Genomic DNA, 21,703 nt, shown 5'->3' with positions numbered 1-21,703 from the left:
TTTAAGGCAATTATCAGAACAGAGATTGCCACACAATGGTGGCGTTCCAGGCAATTACACAAATCCCGCTCAAAGCTAACATATGTTGGAACGGGATACACAGCAGAACATAAAGCTGTCGTGGGTGAGAGGTCAGAGGAATGTCAATAAGAGTACAGATTAGGTTTAGAGCGACTACATTTGTAATTTAGAGTGGTGCAACGTCCTTAAACCTGGAAATGACTCTGCATTTTTGCACTCAGGTTTTTGGTTAGATGAGTGTAATAATAAGATATTTGGTTAAAACGAGCTCGGGGGATTTTAACGTTTTGTTGTATGGCATAAAACACTACAGTTAATAACCCTCTTGGGTTATTAAGCTTTTATGTATCTTAAAAAAGACGGTTGTACATACTGGCTAAATTAAACTCCTTCACATCATCGCAACGTCTTATAATTATCATAATAACGTCATATATCTCCTGTAAGACCGGTCTGTCAGCCATAACATGAATAAAACAGCAATCTTTAGGACTAATATGATAACCCATTGGCAAAATAAAACTCTCACCGGGGCTAACGTGAAGATAAAGTGCAATGCCGATGTTAGCATTATGTTCTTAAATAACAAAGAAGAGCATAATAAAAAACACCAGTAGGTCTGTCTTTCAGTACCTTCGCCTCTCTTCGAGGCCATGCTTACCACAATCACACTGGGTCAGTACCCGTCTTCTGCAAGATGTAGCCTCCGCTGACGTCTCCGTAGTCTTGACTTTGTCCGTTCAGTCTGTGTCATATTTCATCGCTACCTGGTCCCGTGTTGTGTGAGATTTTGATGTTGTATCAATCCTAAATGTTTGTCACTGCTGTTGGACTCACTTCTTCATACTCTTTGTCATCTGACCTATAAAACAATATATTCTGCCAAACCTATATTCACAATTTTAGTAATTACATTGATTGTAATGCTGATGGTGGTACACTCTGTAACTGTAGAGGGATTTCAGCTCAGTTTGGTTGAATTATGTCACATCTCTTTTCTTTTCTATAGCGTAGTCCAGCCATATAATTACTTGTTAACATTTCAGTGCTAGTGTGTGTGTGTGTGTGTGTGTTTCGGGTCTCTGTGTTTAGGCTGCCATGGCTTTCTTGAACCATATAATTTTCCTCTCAGCTTCTTGTGCAGCCGCAGAAGGGGATACCCCGCTCACGTAGAGTTTGCCTTGTTTTGAAGACACCTGTTCCTGTGTGTCATATTTAGTGGGTATTAGCATGCCAAATATGGCCGCAGGGCCAGAATCATGGGAACTTATTCTCTCTATGGGAATGCTCGGGCACAGACTCAAAGAGGAGACGGCAGAAATAGGTTTTACGTAACAATGTTCAGATGTCAGTGAAACGTTTTTCCCCCTAATTCCTAAAAATACTAAATATGGCTCTCGTCTGTTGAGATACTAAATGCAGTCCCTCGTGGTTGAACCCGGAGCTACTTTCATGTTGTGTAATCAGTTAGACATTGAACACTTTCCAAATTCTGTCTGAATTTGAATCAGGTTCTACAAAGACCACACAGGGCACAAAATCATGCAAGTCACCTCAAGAATTTGAAGAAATATAAGGGCTTTCCTTTGATGCTTAAGCCTCGTTCTTTGCACCGCCGAGCATTATAGCAACGCTCGTGACCCACAGCCCCCTCTCCTATTTCTCTGAGAAATGAACAATAATCTCAGTGGTGGGCGAATGAAACAGGAATGTTGACTCCGGGGCGACAGGTTAAGTTTCCCATGTTGAATCTTTCATCTGCCTGTTGAGTTGGCACAAATGGCATGTTTGAAATAGGAATCTGGGAGTTTAGTTTTCACGCGGCAGTCTATATTCTCCTTTGGGGTTTGGACACAATGACGATGGGGGTGGAGAGGCGGAGAAATACCTGAGGCTGCTGTCTGCAAAGGGATTGAGTGGTGGAGCATCGTGACCAGAAAATACCCTTCGATTCACACAAAAGGGCCATGTTACAGCCATCACGCCCCAGCCTGTCCATCAACATGCATCAATTGAATACAGGCTCATCAAGTCTTGGAAAGTCTCGCATATTTCTGTATAAAAACAACGAGCTGTGCTAAAAGCCAAAAGCTAACCTGAGCTAACTTTTGAGGCAGGCAGACATTTTCCTCTTGATGTGGCAAACTAAAACATTGAATTCTGAGGTGTCAAAACGTTGCATTGGTCTTGTTTTCCTCGATTCTGCTGTAGCTCTGCAGTCCAGCATGTGCAGTTATCTGATCATGTTCGTGACCAACCTTGAAATCTTCCGCTGTTCATCAGTAATGGTTACAAGAGCTCAATGAGGTTCACTTGTTGCTACTTGCACTGTGCCTCCTCATCTTTACATTTTCTCGTACTAATACGTTGGGAAGTATGTTCAGTGATAGCTGTGTGGTTAGGTCCTCAATGTCTTTTTCTTACAACCTTAAAGATACTGTATATATATATTAAACATGTTTTGTGTGAAATAGACTCATTTGCCTTTTGACAGACAATTGGATGAGAACATTGGTACCGCGGTTATGTGCATATGTTGAATATGAAGCAGCAGATTGTTAGCTTAGCTTAAGGCTTAGCATTAAGACGAGAAACATGACTGTATGTCCAAAGGTAAAAAATGAACATGCGTTGAATCTGTGCAATAACAGAAGTGTAACATTTCAAATTCACTGTTTTGTGGTCAGTATGAGCCATACAATTGGTTGACTTGGAGGAAGTTGCCAGACAAACAGCACGGCCGCTCCCAGCTAAGAAACATTTCAGCACACAACCTCTGTAAAATGGCTTTTTTTTTTCATATTTTTCACACTTGTGAAGCAAGCTATTTTAAACATGTTAAGCAATGAGTTTTAGTGCTTTCGAGGTGCGTTTACATTTTGTTGCAACCAGCTGTTTAACAATTTACCCAACAGAGAGTGGTATCAATCTTCTCATGTAGCTCTCTGCCAGAGAGAAAACAAACATATTTGCCAAAATGTTGAACTATTCTTTTAAATTAGTTTGCGCTCTCATCTGCAGTCTTTCCCTGCTGATTGCGAAAGACCAACCCAACGAGTTCAACATGTGTTTTGTTAATGCCAGATAGCCTTTAAATGCTGTCTGGCTAATAACCCTTATGATACACAGATTTCACGTCTTTAATAAAGATGACATGACACTCCTCTGCGGTGTTGAAGTTTGGTCACGTATGACCGAGTCTCATCATCATGCCTTCCACAGCAAGCTGTCGCTTAATGACAACGCTGCCTTGTCTGATGGCGGCCCACAGGATGTTTTCCTTTAGTCTTTCCATTTGGCTCCCTTGTGCCAATGATCAACCTTTCCATTCAGCAAGATGTTGTTCTCAGAGGTCGATGTAAAAATCAGCCCATTGTTTCTCTGTAATTCTTTAGTTCTGCGTGCAATACGGAGAAAGAGTTGTGTGTGGCTGATGGAATGATTGTATTCCTTTCAGGACTCTTCCCTGTTTGTCTAGAGGGTGGGACGTTGTTTACATCTTCATCAGGAATTGAGAAAAGATGCCGCCCTCCCTCTTTGTCTCATTAATCTCAGATGTAGCTCCACATTCAGGGCGCAGCGTATGTGAAAATCCACTCTTGGACGTTTCGTCCTCTGTGGTACTGGTTTTCTGACTCCTCGCGTGGTTCTCTTGTATCAAGTCTTTTTGAAGTTTTTACATTAATTGAATGTCATCGTGGGGTTTATTGGAGGTTTTAATGTGGCCTCACTTTCCGTTCCCATTAGGGAAAGTTTAGCCATGTGACATTAGAAAGAGCTTAAAAACAAGTTTTTCATTCTCTGGAAATAAATAGTCATTACTTTGAATTATCCAAGCACGTAATCACTGCCAACATCTTTTTGGGCCGCGTCGCAATTAAAGACTTTTTCTGATATGTTTTATGCTTTATGAGTATGCTCTTGCTTTTGTCGTCTATTTTCATTACCAGCCACACGGCGCAAGCATTCAGATAAGTGACAGACCGGGGTCAAAGGAGGTGTGTCCTGGTAGTAAATGTGTCCTTTCATTTCCCCCGGGGTAGAAGCCTTCCCATATTAAAACACATTGATGAACTTCACTTCTTTCTGTCTTGTTCGATGCCTTTGAAACCAACCAGATTCAAGTCTTCAGAGCATATGTGCTCATTTCGCCTCCTTGTTTTTTAGCACACACAGCCTGCTGCTGACCTGACTCGTCACACTGGTGTCAGAAATACCGAAGAAGATTAAATTAGTCCCTGTCTGCATCATGTGTTGTTAACATTTGTTATGGAAACTTCGAGAGTCCCACACAATAGACAGTATGAGCATCATGTGCGCTTGATGATGGCAGTGCAGTTACATTACGGCTGTTTGTGAGCTCCTCAGCTTGGCTTTCACTTTGGAACTTTGACTCATGAGGCTGGTCGGTTGTCTCTCCTCCATGTTTACCACTGTTGTTGAGCGAGAGCAGTTGCCAAGTTACAGAAACATTTTGGAGCTACGTTGATGACCTAATGAGTGATATCCCCCAGCCGCCCCTCAACTATTTTCATATGACGCTAAGTTTAGCATTTAGAACAATGAACCATAAACACGTTTGTTCCTAAAATGTTCAACTTGCCAAGTTCAGTGTTGTGTTGTGTGTTTACTCAAGAATACTCAAAAAGTACAACGTTAAGATACTTTGTAGGGGTATTTTCATTGTATTCCACTTCATACTTTTACTCCACTACAATTATCTGTCAGGTCTAGTTACATTTTAGAATATAACACGTCCCCTTGCAGTACAAAAAGCTGTCTCGCTCGCTGTCACGTTGATGGTGTTAGCTGCTCAAGAGCCCTTTCCCCTCGAAACGTCTCGCATGGTTTCATTTAAATAGCCGTTGAAATGATTCATTATCTCTCAAAAAAGCAAGGGAGAAGTTCAAAGAATAAAAAAATGGATTTGTGAATTAGAACTTGTTTTTGTTTTCTTTCGTTTCCCAGTGATCTTGTGAGCCACTGGATTAAACCACCGAACCGTAAATATAGCAGCTAAAACTAGCTTCAGCTACAGCAGTGAAATGCTGCTTCAGTAACAAAACAAAAATAACCAATACAACCAGCAGCATCTACATTTATAAACAGCAAATACATACGACGTGTTCAAAAAGAAGGAGGCAGAAGTAATCTACCCCTTTCTCTCACTTACATAACACAAATAATTGATTTATTGTTCTCTATCATACACCTAAATGCTGAGGGAGACATGACACCTTCCTCATCCCTGTACTTCTCAAAAAAAACAACTTTTGCTGTACATTTTCTTAAATTGATTTAACTTTGTACTTGGCTTCATTTCTTCATCAAACCCGATCCATAAATTAACCCCACAAATAGATACACATGCTCTATTAGTGGTCAAAACACAATACCTGATTTTAATTTTAGGACTCACTTGGGCTGGAGTAGTTTGACATTATGGTATTTGTACTTTAACTGAAGTAAAGGCTCTGAATACTTCTTCCGCCAAGACGTTGCATACTTCCAGTGGCTATGCTGCGTATTCCAGCTGAAAAAGCTCCAGAAATCATTTGTGAGGCCGAAGTCAGAGTTGGACGCCTCAGTAGTTGAATAAGTGGTATAGTAGCAATAAGCTAACACTGCTGCTTTCAATCCATCTAAATGTCCTGAGTGTAAACCTCTGACTTCAACCACTTGTCATGTCATCTTGAGTTTTAATTAGTCAGACCAGAGACCCGCCCTCCCTTACTGTAACTCACTGATGGCATTTCCCTGCTCCCTCCTGTGTGTCTGTGCAGCAGCGTGACCTCTGCGTTCAGTGGGTGGAGAGCAGCGTGTTCACTTCTCAACATGCTGGAGGACCAACTGAAATGTTAGCCTGTGGCCTGTGAGAGCACCGTGCACTGTAACCCAACACTTTCTCTCTCTCTCTCTCAAACACACACAGAGAGAGAGAGAGAGCTCTGAACTTTGTGTTTGGCTCTGGAGCTTCTTGAATTGAAATGGTCTGAAACGTTTCAACAACCAAACAGAGCAACGAGTCATGTGTGCGGTTTAATGGAGGTAAAAGGAGCGGCGCAGCCATAGTTTCAGCAACAGATCGAGAAGTGGTATTTTAATCCATGGGGTGTGTGCCCCTGCTTGCACAGGACAGATGAATGTGATGAATGTCAACTCCACAGGGGGGGGGGGGGGTTAACCTCATCCATGTGACTTGCATATCCCAGTTGAGCAGCAGGATTTCATCATCAAACTCCTACAAAAGCCTGCTAAATCCCACTTATGAATCTGACTGTAAATTCTTCATGTGTTGGAAAAACGGGGAGCCACAACATGTGTGTTTCTCGATTTGGACTCATTTCTTGTAGTTATGACTTATTTTTCGGGGATGACGTTTCAGAAGATAACAGCATTTGCATAATTTCTGGAAGCTAATTTGAACCCGTCTGCTCCAGATCTGTCAGTTTGTCAGATACTATGAAGTGATGCATGAAAATGTGAAATAGCCATGTGTCTTAGACCTCTGTGGAGCATGGCTGTGCATTGCTGTTTTTTTTAAGGGTGGATGGATGCTTCAGTAGGTGGATGATACAGTGGATTATTCTGTTTTTTGGCCTACTGGGCTAGAAGAGCGCAGTTTTTGGTGGCATAATAACCCAGTGGCCTTAATCCTGCTCCATGACCAGGGGGGGAGATGCCACTGCTGCTCACCCACCCGTCATACCTCCCTTTTGGCCACCAGCTTAACTGGGTCTGAGCTGCAACCAGGACCACAAAGATGACATGATTTCACTTGTGATCGAAACTAATCTGACCTTGAATTTAAAGGATGGTTCTGAGGCGGTATTTCCTATTCAAAGTTATAAGAAATAAGGGTTTAATGAAGAAAATCATAGCGTGCTCCTCTGTCACGGAATCAAAACGGAGCGGTGAATCGCAGTAGCGTAGCAGAGGTCGACGTCCACCGTCGGCCACGTTGAAACCATTCACAGGGTGCTTTGGCATCAGGTAGCTGGAGGCGTGGGAGCCTGAGCGTGCCCGTGATGACTCACACATTAAGCCACACACAACCAGCCCCCGACGGGACTTTTAGACTTCAGCATTGCCCTGCAGGGTCTGCAGGGTCTGCCCGTATCTGCCTCTAAGGAGGAAAGAATCTGATGTTATCTGGCACTTCTGTGTTATACAGTATGTGTGTGTGTGTCACACACTTGGTCAACCACAACACAGCCTGTAATAAGCCATGATTTGGCATGCATGCTGATTACTAAGCTGATGTCCCACAGACTTCATGCTTGAATCACTTGGCGCTGCGCTCTACAGCGTTTGTGGCCGAGCTTCCACCGGCAGCGTGTGAATTAAACGGGTGAATTAAGATATGTAATTACCAAGTAATTATCATGTGTAATCGTTGTATGAGTTATGTTATGGGTAAGGATAGTGGTAGTTTGTTTCACTTTGAATTGTGATATGAATTCACTGATTTGTTGATCATGCAAATAATTTCTTCGTTGCAGCAGTAAATTTAATCCACATTCATATTGAGCAGTTTTGATTTATAATCCTTCATAAATCCCAGACTGGGGAAATCATTCTCTGCATTTTACCCATCCTTAGTAGTTAAGGAGCAGTGGGCTGCTGTGAAGCGCGCGGGGGTCCAGTGTCTTGCTCAAGGACACTTTGACATGCAAACTGTGGGGAGACCAGGGATCGAACCGGCTACCTTGTGGTTTCAGGACGAACATATGAGCTACGGCCGCATTGACCGTATTAAATAATTCAATTTCACATGCAACGCCCACTGCATTAAACATAGTCCTGGTATTATAGTGATTGAAAGTCAATCTTCAAATGAGTCTCTTTTTTGCAACAACTACTTGTAAATGTTATAACATGAGTGTAAAATAATAAAGGATTTACATAACCAAGTGTCAAGGACATCATTTACATGTTTTTTAAAAGAAAGGTACAAATTTGTGGGTAAACTGGAGCCGAATGTACTTATTGAGTGGAAGGTCTTTTCAGTCTTATCAGACAAATCCTTTATTGAATTAAATGTATTTCTTTAGTGGCTTGGTGAGTAAATAGTAGCTCTATGAAATCCTAAATATAGACAGTTCTAAACAGTTCCCCTCATTGTCTTTCAGCATGCCATGAACTGTAGTTATGACACAATGAGCAAGAGCCAACAAACCGCTGATAGTTTAGAAGAGTCTAGACTGCACACATTCCATAACTGCACGTCTTTTGTCTCCACATTTGATGTGTGCTTTGTTTGTTAGTCTGTCTCTCTCTTTCCGGTCTCGTGTCTGTTGTCCTTTTGGTCGACGTAGGGCTGCGTCTGTTCTCTGCCTTTGTCCATTTCTCATTCTGCGCTTGGAGCTGTCGTCTGTCTATTTGTTGTCATAACTCGCCCACATGTCATTTGAATCTTTCACACATCCTCTTTGTCGCACCGCCATATGATTTGATTTGACCTTTTGAGTTAGCTTTGTGACCCGGTCAGTGATCCTTGATCTCATCTCCTGGTCCGCCAATCGGAAGTCTTACATGTCTTCTCCCTGCCGTCTGACGCTAAAGCACCTCGTAGCTCCTCACAGACTCGCTCTCTGTTCTGCAGCGAGGAGGGCCCGACGAGAGGACGGGGCCCTGCTGCAGTCTTTGTCTGCTCTGATTGAGACCCAGTCGCAGTGGTTGTCAGTGACCCAGATTCAGATTAGGGGTCTGAACCCAAACGAGGCCCTCTCCTTTTTGTACTCCTCTTACCCCCTCTCTCGCTTTCCCGTCCCTTATCATAATGAGCTTGAGCACAGTTAAAGGCTTTAGTATCGCCCTCAAAGTAAATCTCTTCCTAATTCATATCCTTAAATGACTTAAACGACTTTAACGTTGAACATGAAGTGCTGAAGAATATTGTCATGTGGGTGTTGTCGTGCAGCTCCCCAGGCATGCTATTGTTGGTGACTCAGCGCAGTCTGTGTGAGACGCTTCGGTGCAGCGTTTCAGTCTCGGCCCGTATCGGTTACCGTGTGAAGGTGATGTCCACCTCTGTCTCCGTGCCAGCAGACGCCTGCAGGAGGGATCTGCTGACTGTTGAAGGACAGGACCGTTGCAGATGTAGAAGCACTGGGGTGGTGTGTTTGTTGAGCTGCATCATACTGCAACATGCACGGACCAAAAACTACCATTCCCTCGCCATGCATTGGGATGTCCGTCATATTTGGATCTGTTACATTATTGTTATAGTTTTCCAGCTTTGGGGGATTCCCTCTCCAGTTAAGAGAATAATCCGACATGACTTAGTGCCACATATATTACCCTTTTGTCCTTGGTTCCGGCAGCTGTATATGCTGAGTGCGGCTTCCCCAACCTGGCCTCTCTGTTAAGTCCACAGGCATAAGAGCTATTTACTCAACAGAGTCAGTGGGACATTGAATTCTAAATCTCTTCCCTTCCTCATGCTCCACTGGTCCAATTATGAACCAAATCGCAGCAGCACCTACCACCAGGAAACGCCACAGTGTGGAAAAAGATGTAATGAGTGCATGAATGATGGAAGTGGTGAATGTGGAAGTCCCACCAGGAATTTGAGAATTTGGTTTAAAATGCAGCTGCTTGTCGACACAGACAATGGGAGGTTTCCTACTGTGAGAAGTACAGTTCCATCGGAGTGTGGCCATGCTGTGACTGTTACATCGCATCAATCCTAACATGTTGTTCCTTCTCTCTTGCTTTTCTTTCCGGTTCACTCGTGGGTTTCTTCTGATTATGATGGATTGCCCCTCTCATTCAACAGGAAACAATCTAAGGTATGTAACCTTCAGCTCATTCTGTTACGACCCCCACCCCCCCCCAAAAAAAAATCATCCAGTAGCAGGATGCTGCACAACACGGTTCCCCCCGAGGGGATGAGAAGCATCCTGCACAAGTTTCTAGGGACGTGATTGCGAATGATTTAGTAGTTTGGTAGTCCGGCAGGAGCCGGATAGATGTCCGTGTGAATGTGTCAGCACTCTTAAGATCTCGTGAACACCCACAAAGGCTCTACAATGAGAGAGGGATGAGCGCGGACACTGAGGGCAGTGTGTGTGCGCATTCAAAGCTGCATTGTTGGAGTGCACCCCCACCGCCCCCCTTGACAACACGCTGGCGACTGGCTCAAAGATGCTTCACACACACACACACACACACACACACACACCAGGGACGGGCTTTGTGCTCGGTGCGCTCGGCCGCTGACGGGACCGGGGGGAGCGTCAGCGCGGGCAACGGGCGCGCGCGGTTTCTGGGGCCCGTGAACCTGAGTTACCCCACCGTAATACCCTTCAACTAGACGAGCACGTGGCTGTCTGCTAAGCTATAGTGGCACTCAAATTAGTCCCCCTGCGTCCTCAAGGGCAAACGGGGGTTGCAGTTCAATCACGTTCGAACAGTTTTCATCCCAGAAAATGACAGAGAGGACATTGTGTTTCTCAGCTCCGTCATTATTTGCACCGCTGATTAATAGTAATTGTCCAATCATGAACAATTTGTTGCGCAGTCACACCCTCAGGCTGGAAAGAGGCAGTCCAGAGCAGATTGAAGGCCTAGTTACCAAACCAACCCTAATTGGGAATGATGGCACTTTTGTTCCTTTTGAATGGCACCCACTCACTTGTCTGAAGTCACAAGAGGAGGTCTTGCTTTCAAAGCATGCAGTGATCTCAGTGCTTCCCATGCTGACTGTGCAACCAGTGCTTCCCTGGCCAAGAGCCCCTATTATGATTAGAGGGGAGTTCAATTATTTGAGTTATTTGTGTCGGGGGGGGGGGGAAAGTGCTCTGGCACCAGTGCACTGAAAGCCAGCAGTGGTGATGTGCAGCAGCGATGTGCTTGCACTGCAGGATGACGGTGCGGCAGCAATTCTTTGAGGGAGCCACGCACGTGAAAAGCCTATTACCTCCTTCAGTGTGGACTTTGGTAAATTATCTCCCACCGACATGGGCCGTGTTTTGAATAAGCAGAAACCAAATCTATATGAGACATTTCTAGGCTAACTAATTGAAGCTGCTGAAAAGAGACGTTTAAGATGCGTGGGGATATACAGTAATGAAGGATGAGGAGGAGGAGGGAGGGGAGGGGGGAGTCCTTGGTCAATGAGGCCACTGCTCTTTCCCATAGAGCATCTTCTTTGTGGTCATCCATCCAGAACTCCTACAGGTGCCTCGGGGGGGGGACACAAGGGGCCTCTGCTGCTGGAGCCCGTGTTGTGAGACCCGGCGCTGAGGGCCGAGAGCCAGCCTGCACCACCGGGAACAGGCTACAGCCCCGTTTCCTTGGAGACGAGGGTCACCGGGTGCTGGAATTTCTTCTGGGGAGCGCTGACCCTGATTTATGAATTCATTTAAATCCAGCCGCTATGACACAACTCGGGGCAGCTGAACGGTGGATTTGTGCAGACGGTCGCGGTGCGGTCTTAACGAGCACTACCCCGAACAATACTCGGTCAGACCTCATCTCACTCACTCAGACTAGCTCGGTCTTCCTGATTTACTGCAGGGTGGCATGGTACGGCACAATTAGCCTGTTTTTTTTCTTGTACCGCAGTAAGACTTAAGACCACTACTAAGAAAGAGCGGGGTTGTGTTGCGCTGCACATGCCTCGACAAGTGTGAGAAGTTGTGTGTTTACGCTCCCTGTGCTGACTCCTCTGCAGGTGTTCGCCTTTGACCACTGTTTCTGGTCCATGGACGAGTCCAACGTTCCCAAATATGCTGGTGAGTCATAAACACTGAAACTGATCCTTTACTCATCACCAAAGAACTCAAATCCCGTCCCGTGTGAAGACTGCTGAGCTTTGTGCAGCAATCGTGCAGGGAAAGTCCCTCCTCAATGGAAAGATGTTTTTGTATCATGCAAAGCAAAGTAAGGTCGTTTGCATTTTGAGTGAACACGTTAAAATGGGCAATGAAGTTAGTTGTCTTTGTATTTGTAACAATAAAACTAGCAACGCGTGCTAAAATATTGGAAGTGTGTATTTCTCCAATGAGAGCTGCAAGGAAAAGGTCACAGCGACGTTTTTTTATAAACATATAGAGAAAAGAGGTTATTACCGCTAGTCCATGAAGATTTCCATCGTTATTGTAAATATCCTTCTTGTCATATCACACTTTATTTTGGGATGGAAATGTAACACTTGCATCGGCTTTGTGCTAAACCGACAAGCCAATCTGTTCGGTGAAGGGCTGCCTCAAGGGCCCGGGCCGAGGCTTTATTTAGCTCTTTAAACAGCTGTCCCATTCAGCGGGAGCATGACGGGCGCAACACACAAGATTTCTTTACACAGCGCTGCATTTTCCACACGAGCAGACAGGAATCTGTCATCTTTCATGATTTCTCATTCTTCATCGTCACTTGTTTAGTGTCCCTTATTGATCCATGTCGATGTGTTCATGTGCTTGCACTACTTCAAGTATGCAAACCAGACAAGTCGTAGTGCTTGTATGACTGAATGGTTTATCTGTTTACCACAATCTCCATGGCGATTCTTTGTCTAAAAGGACAAGAGGTGGTGTTCAAGTGCCTTGGAGAGGGAATACTTGAAAATGCATTCCAGGGATATAATGCCTGCATATTTGCCTATGGACAAACAGGTAACTGAACATTTCATTTTACATTGAGTCCATTTTTTTCATGCAGTCTTTGAAGCATTTATAAATAATGAACTACCTCGACTACACTTAGGTCTCTAAGTGTATTTGCAGGTCGAGTTGTCCCCAGATGTGTCCGTAGAAAGTTTAAAGAACAGGAAGACTTGTATTTCTATGCACACTGGTGAATCACTTAACTCCTGTCCTTCCTTCACTCTGGATCAAATTAGACCCTTTATCCCACTTCCTGTCTTGGAGTGAGTCACTCGGTAAAGAGACACAGCTACTGAGAAGAGCATAAATATTTCAGTGGCCCTCCAATCCTGAGAAGAACATATGAGAATGTATGAGAGAAAAAAGTTTGCAGCACGTTAGCCGTGATGGGAACCTGAGAAGCACATGGCATTTGATCTTGGGATGGCAATGTTGGTTGCCATCCGCCATCCGTTGGTTGGTCCGCCATTTTGATCCCTACTGAAACATCTCAACATTCTGCATGGATTGACACAAAATATTGTACAGTCATCATAGTTCCCAGAGGATACATCCTGATGGATTTGGTTATCATCTGACTAAGGTTGACGTTTGTGTACTTTTTTAGTACATGCCTTGACTACTTGATGGATTGCGATGACATTTTGGGCATTCATGGTCCCCTGAAGATGGATTCAAACATTGTTAATCCCTTAACTTTTCATCTGGCGCCATAATCAGGTGCCAGTGGAGACTCAAATGAACTGTTACTGTGCTTGAAGCGCTGCGTTGTGTGAGCTTGACGCTGAAGTGGATACAGTCACGTGTGACTTTGCGATGTCCATCCAGGTTCAGGCAAGTCCTTTTCCATGATGGGGAACGGGGAGCAGCCGGGTTTGATCCCTCGACTCTGCTGCTCGCTGTTTGAGAGGGTCCACAGAGAGGAGAACGACGGCCATACCTTTAAGGTGGAGGTGTCCTTCATGGAGATCTACAACGAGAAGGTCCGTGACCTGCTCGACCCCAAAGGGTAAGTCTGACGTAACCTGTGCAACCTCGCTGAATGTTATGCGTTGGCATTGCTTTCGACAAACTGCGTTGATATTTTCGAATCGTCTTGGTTCACTCCGACTCCAGCACACGCTGTGACCTCACCGTCAGCTCCCGCTTTGTGTTAGCTTGCGTCTCCGTTTTATAGCTCTGTTGTGTCTAGCGGGCCTGCATGGAGGACGGCGGCAGAACGGCGCGAGTCGGAAGCTCGACCCGGCCATTTCCTGCAGAGCAGCGGCCAGCATCGTCCTCTGACACTGCTGCATTCTTCGCTCTGCGCGGTCTGATGTGGCTTGGCAGACAGACTGCGAGGGAGAGCGAGCCGTGAACGAGAGTGTGTTTCGGGGACATCTGTTAGTGAAGCTGGGAGCAGCAGAGCGGTCAGAGCAGCCTGTGAGCCGAGCCCCAGAGAAGGACAACAGGGGAGGACTCTGTGTGCTGCAGATGGCTGAAGGCGAAGCCAGAGCCGCGTCGACGGCAACTTCCTCTCGCTCATAGATAACAAGCCTCGCACTCTTTTGCTCTTCTATCTGCCGCCGTGATTTTTAGGTACAAACACTGGCTCTGTTGTAGACACGAGATTTGGAGTCGGGCGTGAAAAAGGATCTCAGCCCCCACTATGAGTTGGTGATGGTCTTTCTAGTGGTTACATCCTCTTGTTTGCTGCGGGTGGTAGATTACCAGAGTGGAAGCCGGGAACCTGGCCTCTGCCAACATGGAGAGGGGATTCAGTGATTCTTACTGATCTGTAGGATTTCTCGTCAACACACGTCAGGCAGCCGGGGGAAGTTTCACTATGATGAATGAACACTGTCGATTGTCTTCAGTCAATTCCTTTTGCCATGAATATATACTTTAGTGTTCCAAAATCAAAGCTGGAAATAAATCACCAACACATTTTTTTGTTGCCTTTTTGAATTTAATCAAAATTTGGGAATGTTTTGGGGTTGAGCCAAAGGAAGGCTGAGAGAGCATTTGGAGCTGGAGTAACTCATTGTGTTGTCTTTTAAGAAGATGTGTTGACAATACAGAAGGGCCTTCCTTGCCCTTTAAGAAATTCAGAACCTTTTTATGTGAATTTATTTCATGTGTCAACTTGGCATCAAACTCCTGTTAACATTTTATTGCAGTTGTGGTACATGCAAAGAGTTAATTATTTCAATATTGCAAAAACATGTAGGCCAATCCATTTTGGCAAATAGTGAGTTATAAAAAATGCAACTTTACAAAATGTAAAATCCCGCCAGTCATTCTGAAATGTCATTTTTGCGAAATACCAGTTTCTTATTTCTCAGAAATGTATTTAATTTACTGCACCAAGAGAAGTGTTATTAACTTGTGAGCTCCTCCAAACCCTCAAGCATTCATTTCAATTTAAATATTAATTCTGATCAAGTACTCAAGGTCAGAAAGAATCTGTTGAGCTGTCATGACTGCTAAGAAGTGTTTCATGAAAAGTACTTGATAAAGAGAGGAATGTCCAATACAATGTGCGTTATTAAACCCTTTAATTTTGCACATATGTCCCTAATTGGAAAGCTTTTTTTTTCTTCCCTTTTTTTCTTCTCTCATTCACTCATTTTGTTGCTTTCCCTCTTTTGTTTTTGTGAAGGAGCCGACAGTCTTTGAAAGTTCGGGAACACAAAGTCTTGGGTCCGTACGTGGATGGTCTGTCTCAGCTGGCTGTGACCAACTTTGAGGTGTGTCTTTCACCTTCCTGTCCAGCTGAATTCCTATCAACAACCACAGGCCTCATGTGTCACGTACGCACTGACATGATTTATAGTATGCAGCTGAAAGGCCTTATAGCATGTCGCTAATTTACATTCGGAATAGCTATTTAGCTTCACATCCTCTCATGTGCACATATTCCCGATGTGGGAAGTAGTCATGGGGTTTTGGGTATTTTTAAGCCGAGCCTTGGCAGGGCCTTCCTTAATTAAGTTTCAACATCTCCACCCTGTTCCTTTGATCTGCTCTGCCTGATATTTGTGCAACGGTGTTCAGCCGTATCTGAATACCGGCTGACTTCACTGTAATAATGACCAATGTGCACGCTTTGCCTAAATCCACTGAAATGTGGTCACATTGTGTCTTAATGTCTAACTCTAACTCTCCTCAAATGTTTTTTTTCTCCTTTTATTATCGCACTCTCCATCTTTTTAGGACATTGAGGTGTTAATGTCAGAGGGAAACAAATCTCGCACAGTTGCGGCCACCAACATGAATGAGGAGAGCAGTCGATCGCATGGCGTGTTCAGTATCATCGTCACACAAACGCTGTATGACCTACAGTCTGGGGTCAGTCTTTCCTCCCAACATTCACAATGAATTGTGCCTTGACTTGAATTATATCACCTCGTGTGTGTGTGTATCCTGTCTTATCGCGGGTCTGACTTGTTTGTGTTGTGATGGTAAACAGAATTCAGGGGAGAAAGTGAGCAAGATGAGTCTGGTTGACCTGGCAGGAAGCGAGCGAGTGTCTAAGACTGGAGCTGCTGGAGAGAGACTCAAAGAGGGCAGCAATATTAACAGGTATATTTTTTTCCCCATATGAAAGGCAAGCAAAAATATAAATTCATCATTTGACAGGTTAAAGGTGATTGTTTTATTTGTGTGGTTGTAGGTCTCTCACGACGTTAGGCTGTGTGATTTCTGCTCTGGCGGATCAGTCTGCAGTAAAGGGGAAGGCCAAGTTTGTGCCATACAGAGACTCAGTCCTCACCTGGCTGCTGAAGGTTTGACCCACAAATTACACATATTTAAAAGTGGTTGTTACAATAGTATGTGGTTGTTCTAGATGGGTGCTGATACCACACTCGAACATAACAAAATACTTACTTACAAGTAAATGTCCTGCATTTAAAGTAATACAAAAAGTATTATCAGCAGAAGTATCAGAAGGTTTAAAACAAAATGACTCAACACTCAATTAAGAAGAAAAAAATACTCATAAGCAGATTTAGTGAACTAAAAAATCATATGATTTAAATGTAAAATAACAAAAACAAAACAGCTTCAGAGGTCAAATAAATGTCGTGAAGTAAAATGTACAATATTTCCCTAAGAAGTATAAATACAAATATGGGAAATGAATAAAAACACTCGGTGAAAGGGTAAAAGAAACATTTATCAGCTTCCTTGCTTCATGTTTACTTGTCTTCAGGACAACCTTGGCGGCAACAGCAAGACGGCCATGCTCGCCACAGTGAGTCCAGCAGCTGATAACTACGAGGAGACTCTCTCCACGCTACGCTACGCAGACCGAGCCAAGAGGATCGTCAACCACGCCGTGGTGAACGAAGACCCCAACGCTCGGATCATAAGAGAGCTCCGGGAAGAGGTGGTGAAGCTCAAAGTTCAACTCTCCCAGGCCGAGGTAAGAGGCCGAAGAGCCTCACAATTGATGCGAATTAATTCATGCCAACCTTGCCATAAATGTCACAATCATTTTGTCTCTTTTTTTCTCCATATTTCCCATCAGTCATTGAAGGCTCCTGAGCTGAAGGAGAAACTGCACGAGTCTGAGAAGCTCATTCAGGAGATGACTGTCACCTGGGAGGAGAAACTAAGAAAGACCGAGGAGATTGCCACTGTACGCACAACCACCATAAACAGACTCCAGGACCTCAATTCCTATTTATACATATACAGTAACACTGTTATTATCCATATTTACAGGAACGCCAGAAGCAGCTGGAGAGCATGGGCATCTCTCTGGAAACATCAGGGATTAAAGTGGGTGAAGACAAGTGTTTCCTGGTTAATCTCAATGCTGATCCTGCCCTAAATGAGCTACTGGTCTACTATCTGAAGGTAATACTACTCGCACCCTGCTGCCTTTGAAGTTTTACTGGTAGCATTTATGTATTTATACTTACTTGTGGGAGTATCAAGTCCCAGGTGACCAAACTGGAAAAATAACACAAACCGTTCAATGTGTTTGTGAGGAATGTTCCAGTGTATACTTACCAGTCTGCATTTCATTTAAATGGTTCTATTAACGTCTGAGCCTGCATCTGTTCCCCTTTTGTTTCAACCTACGGAGCGCTAAAAAGAAGATAAATAGTCAACTTAAAGATGCAGACATGTTTTAATGGCACCACTACTGCGTTTACGTGTAGACAATTGTATGGGTGAAGACCATGAGGAGTTCGGAAGAACTTTTTCACGCGTCGCAAAGTTGTTTATGGCAAACGCTGGAGGTTTTCCGTTCATAGCGGCTGGAAAGGTTACAATTCCAAAACACCTCGTAATGGCTGCAGTTTGTGCAGAGGGCCGAAAGGTTTTTTCATTTTCGGGATTAGTCGCTGCCAAAAAGCTGGTTATTCACTTGCTTATGCACTCTCTGATGTTACAGCATATAGTTGACACTACCGACCCATTGCCTTGGTAATATTCACCGTAGACTGAGGCCCTGAAACACAGCACATATGACGCAGATATCCAGATGAGTGCAGTTAGAGCATGTCTGGTCTTTGCAAAGCACCGAAGGGGAACAACCGACCAGCTACTTGGACCTGTAAGAGAGCAGAGGCGTGTGAGAAAGCAGCCAGTGCAGCGGACAGAACAACAGGCCTTTGTCTGGGTTCTGCAGGCTATCCTGGCATATCAGTGTGGAATGACTATGGGAATGTGAAATGGGTGTGCGGCAGGGGAGGACATCCTCTAGAAACTGGGATGTTTGTTCAAACAACATCCACTCTGCAATGAGAGAGACACACGTTTGTTTCACTGCGGCTGTTTTTTTTTTTTTTTGGTTGGTTTTGTTCTTAAATATGAAGCTTTTTTTTTTTTAAAAGACAAAAGAATTCTGGCATTGAGCAAACTCTTGAGCAAATTGGTTCAGTAAACAACTTTTTGTAAGTTATAATCGGAGAGTTGGAACAAGATGTTGGGTTTAATTGTTTTCAGATCTGTCATTGTAGTTTTTCTCAATCTGTTCTCCACCTGTGTGTAGGAGCACACGCGTGTGGGCGCAGACACGTCTCAGGACATCCAGCTCTTTGGCATCGGTATCCAGCCGGAGCACTGCGTCCTGGAGCTCTGCCCAGATGGTGATGTCACCCTGATGCCCATAGGGAATGCCAGGTGAGCTGCTATACAGCTCAAACACTCTCGATCTAGCTCTGTGTGTCTCTCTGTTGTCTCTCTTCTTCATGGATGGCTGGACCTCAGGGTTTCACATGACCTCACTGTACAGGAATCTATGATCTGAGTTCCTCGCTTTGATATCAGAGCCATGTCTCCCTCCCACTATAAAAGGATTGTTCCTTCTCAATTAGTTTTCCTTGTTTAGAAATTAGGATTATAATGCCATCGGACATCTTCATTGTCAGAATTGAATTACTCTCGTTTTCTACAGGACCTGTGTGAACGGATCCATGATTGATTCCTTGGTGCACCTGTGGCATGGAGATCGTATCTTATGGGGCAACAATCACTTCTTCAGGTATAAAACGTGACACGGCCACATGTACATGTATGAAGAGTCACGAAATGAAAACGCCACTGACTGGAAGTCCTGTCGCTCTGAAGGATTAACCTGCCAGCACGAAAGCGGCGGGACCGCTTAAAGGAGCTGGACAGAGCTTCCCCCAGAGAGAGCTTCGTGGAGGCAGACGTGGAGACCGCCAGCGAGGCGTCTTCTGAGCAGGACTACAGCTATGAGTTTGCTCAGATGGAGGTCATAATGAAGACTCTGGGGAACAATGGTAAGAATAAGATCACCTGTTTCTGCAATCTGCATGTGATCTTTAAGGCTTTTAGGTCACAGCTGTGTACAGTATGTATTCCACTTAGGTTTCTGGACCTTCAACTTGTTGCAACGCTTTAACCAAATAACCTCTTTTAGAAAAGCCCTCACTCTGCTCTGTTTATCTCCTGATGTGTAATTAAAAAAAGATCAGCTCGAGTGTTGTATTTAACGCTAGAGCAACAATCCGCTGACCAATTTGTCAGATGATTATTGCAACTTGGCTGGAGCTGGCATAAAATACTAGTTTTATAATGGTTATAATCATTAACAATTCATCTTTATTTGTTTTATGATTACGCAAAAAAAATGTCAGAAAAGGGTCCACATTGGACATTATAATTTTGTGGAGCCCAAGTTGACATCAAATTGCTTGATCTACAGAAGTATGATACAGTTAGAAACATTAAACCTTTACAATCCAGAGAATGTCACCAAATACTTGGCATTTGTGCTCGATAAACGACTAAAATGAAGAATCGAAATAATGGAAACAGCTAAGTTATTGTCTTTTTTTGTTGTTGTCAATCTCCATTTTATTGACTAAATGATTTTAGTGCTGATATTTTTTAAATACCAGTAGGCGACACCACACATCACAATAAGAATTTACGATGATGACCTTAGCTTCTTGTGGAAAACTACTATTAAAACAATAAAACAATAATGTAAAAACTTTATTCCAGCTGTGGTGTTTGTTGTTTTTGTCCTGTTCCTCTACTGAAGAGGCTTTGACCAGAGATGATCCTGTTCGTTATAATCTGGATTTATGTACTGGATGGTGAAATGTGTCGTGTCTCATGTTTTAGACCCCATGCAGAATGTGGTCCAGGTGCTGGAGAAGCAGTACCTGGAGGAGAAGCGTACGGCTCTGGAGGAGCAGAGAGTGATGTATGAACGAGAGCTGGAGTCGCTACGGCAACAGCTGACTCCTGAGAAAATGCCGCAACACCACCGCAGCAGCAGCGAGCGCCTCGCCTTCCCGACGCACACGCCGCACAGCAAGCTGCGACTGTGGACGGAGGACCGGTGGGTGGAACGTGTTTGTGTTCTGGACCCTGAGCGGAGAGCCGGGACTTGTTTGGTTGGTAGCTAGTTAGCGTGAGACGTTAGCGTGAGACGTTAGCTTGAGACGTTAGCTTGAGACGTTGACCGCAGTGGCCCAGAGGCATTTTGTTTTTGGGTTGTCCGCACGTACCCGCGGTCCGTTCTCGTCTCAGATTTGCCTTGAAGGGATGTCTTCTTTCAAATTCAGCACAAACATCCACTTGGCCACTTGAACTGATTCGAATTTAAGGGTCAAAGGTCAACATGACTGGTTCTCGGATGTATACTACTTTCATTTGTTTTGGTTGAGACACCTTATTTCAAGTCGTAGTTCTGGCAATCAGTAACTTCCTTCTCAAGTCTGTTTTACTCAAGTGGTTCCTGTAAATAAGGATGTTGTGCCTCTTAAAGTCCACCCTCAGGGTACATAACAGGTGGCAGGTTGTCATCTTCATGAATGAATGATCTCTGTGTTCTGCTGTGTGTGTGTGTGTGTGTGCATGTGTGTCAGGGATGAGCTTTTTCGACAGAGTCTTTCTCGACTCAGGGAGCAGGTCGTGAAAGCCAACACGTTGGTGCGAGAAGCCAACTTTTTGGCCGAGGAGATGAACAAACTGACTGACTATCAGGTCACCCTTCAGATTCCTGCAGCCAACCTCAGCGCCAACCGCAAGGTCAGACTTCTGAACCGCCTGCAAACACACACCGCCTCACCTCACCTCACCTCAACTCACCTCAACTCGGTACAGACTTTATTATGTCACGGCGCGACTAAGTGTTTTAATCCGTTAACCTGTGTTTATATAGCGTGGAGCAATAGTGAGCGAGCCGGCAATTCAGGTGCGGAGAAAAGGAAAGGGGACCCAGGTGTGGACCATCGAGAGGCTAGAAAATAAACTGGTGGATATGAGAGACCACTACAGGGACTGGAAGGAAGGCACTGAGGAGATGGTGAGAAACAGAGGATCAGAAAACGGGAAGAGATAAATATAAAAGTGAAACAATAACTGGAGTATTCAGGTGTTTTTCTGTATTTCTTTTCAGTACAACAAAGCAAACAGTAAGCACTGTGATCCATTCTATGAGGCACAAGAGAACCACAACCTGATCGGAGTGGCCAACATTTTTCTGGAGTGTCTTTTTCATGATGTGAAACTGCAATATGCAGTCCCCATCATCAGCCAACAAGGAGAGGTAAGGAACCAAACGGATTAACGCAGAGGTAAATACATCATGGTGCCGC

General features: G+C 44.3%; 1 protein-coding gene across 7 annotated transcripts in view; it reads left to right on the top strand.

Moving 5' to 3' along the window:
* kif13a (kinesin family member 13A) overlaps positions 1-21,703 on the top strand; it is a 34,129-nt gene that overhangs the window by 1,963 nt on the left and 10,463 nt on the right. For all 7 annotated transcript variants that reach the window (XM_068570711.1, XM_068570708.1, XM_068570707.1 and 4 more), the window contains exons 3-20: positions 9,803-9,815; positions 11,702-11,762; positions 12,546-12,638; positions 13,458-13,638; positions 15,271-15,358; positions 15,825-15,959; positions 16,081-16,193; positions 16,285-16,396; positions 16,825-17,037; positions 17,143-17,253; positions 17,340-17,474; positions 18,619-18,749; positions 19,024-19,110; positions 19,197-19,372; positions 20,223-20,442; positions 20,972-21,134; positions 21,268-21,411; positions 21,505-21,654. In XM_068570711.1, the coding sequence (XP_068426812.1) occupies positions 9,803-9,815; positions 11,702-11,762; positions 12,546-12,638; positions 13,458-13,638; positions 15,271-15,358; positions 15,825-15,959; positions 16,081-16,193; positions 16,285-16,396; positions 16,825-17,037; positions 17,143-17,253; positions 17,340-17,474; positions 18,619-18,749; positions 19,024-19,110; positions 19,197-19,372; positions 20,223-20,442; positions 20,972-21,134; positions 21,268-21,411; positions 21,505-21,654 (2,326 nt within the window). The remainder of the gene's footprint in view (positions 1-9,802; positions 9,816-11,701; positions 11,763-12,545; positions 12,639-13,457; positions 13,639-15,270; positions 15,359-15,824; positions 15,960-16,080; positions 16,194-16,284; positions 16,397-16,824; positions 17,038-17,142; positions 17,254-17,339; positions 17,475-18,618; positions 18,750-19,023; positions 19,111-19,196; positions 19,373-20,222; positions 20,443-20,971; positions 21,135-21,267; positions 21,412-21,504; positions 21,655-21,703) is intronic.

The sequence above is a fragment of the Clinocottus analis genome, unplaced genomic scaffold (genome assembly GCF_023055335.1).
Source record: "Clinocottus analis isolate CAN_PGR_092001 unplaced genomic scaffold, fCliAna1.0.p SCAF_9, whole genome shotgun sequence".
Lineage (NCBI taxonomy): Eukaryota > Metazoa > Chordata > Actinopteri > Perciformes > Cottidae > Clinocottus > Clinocottus analis.
This window is presented reverse-complemented; position numbering and strand designations above follow the sequence as displayed.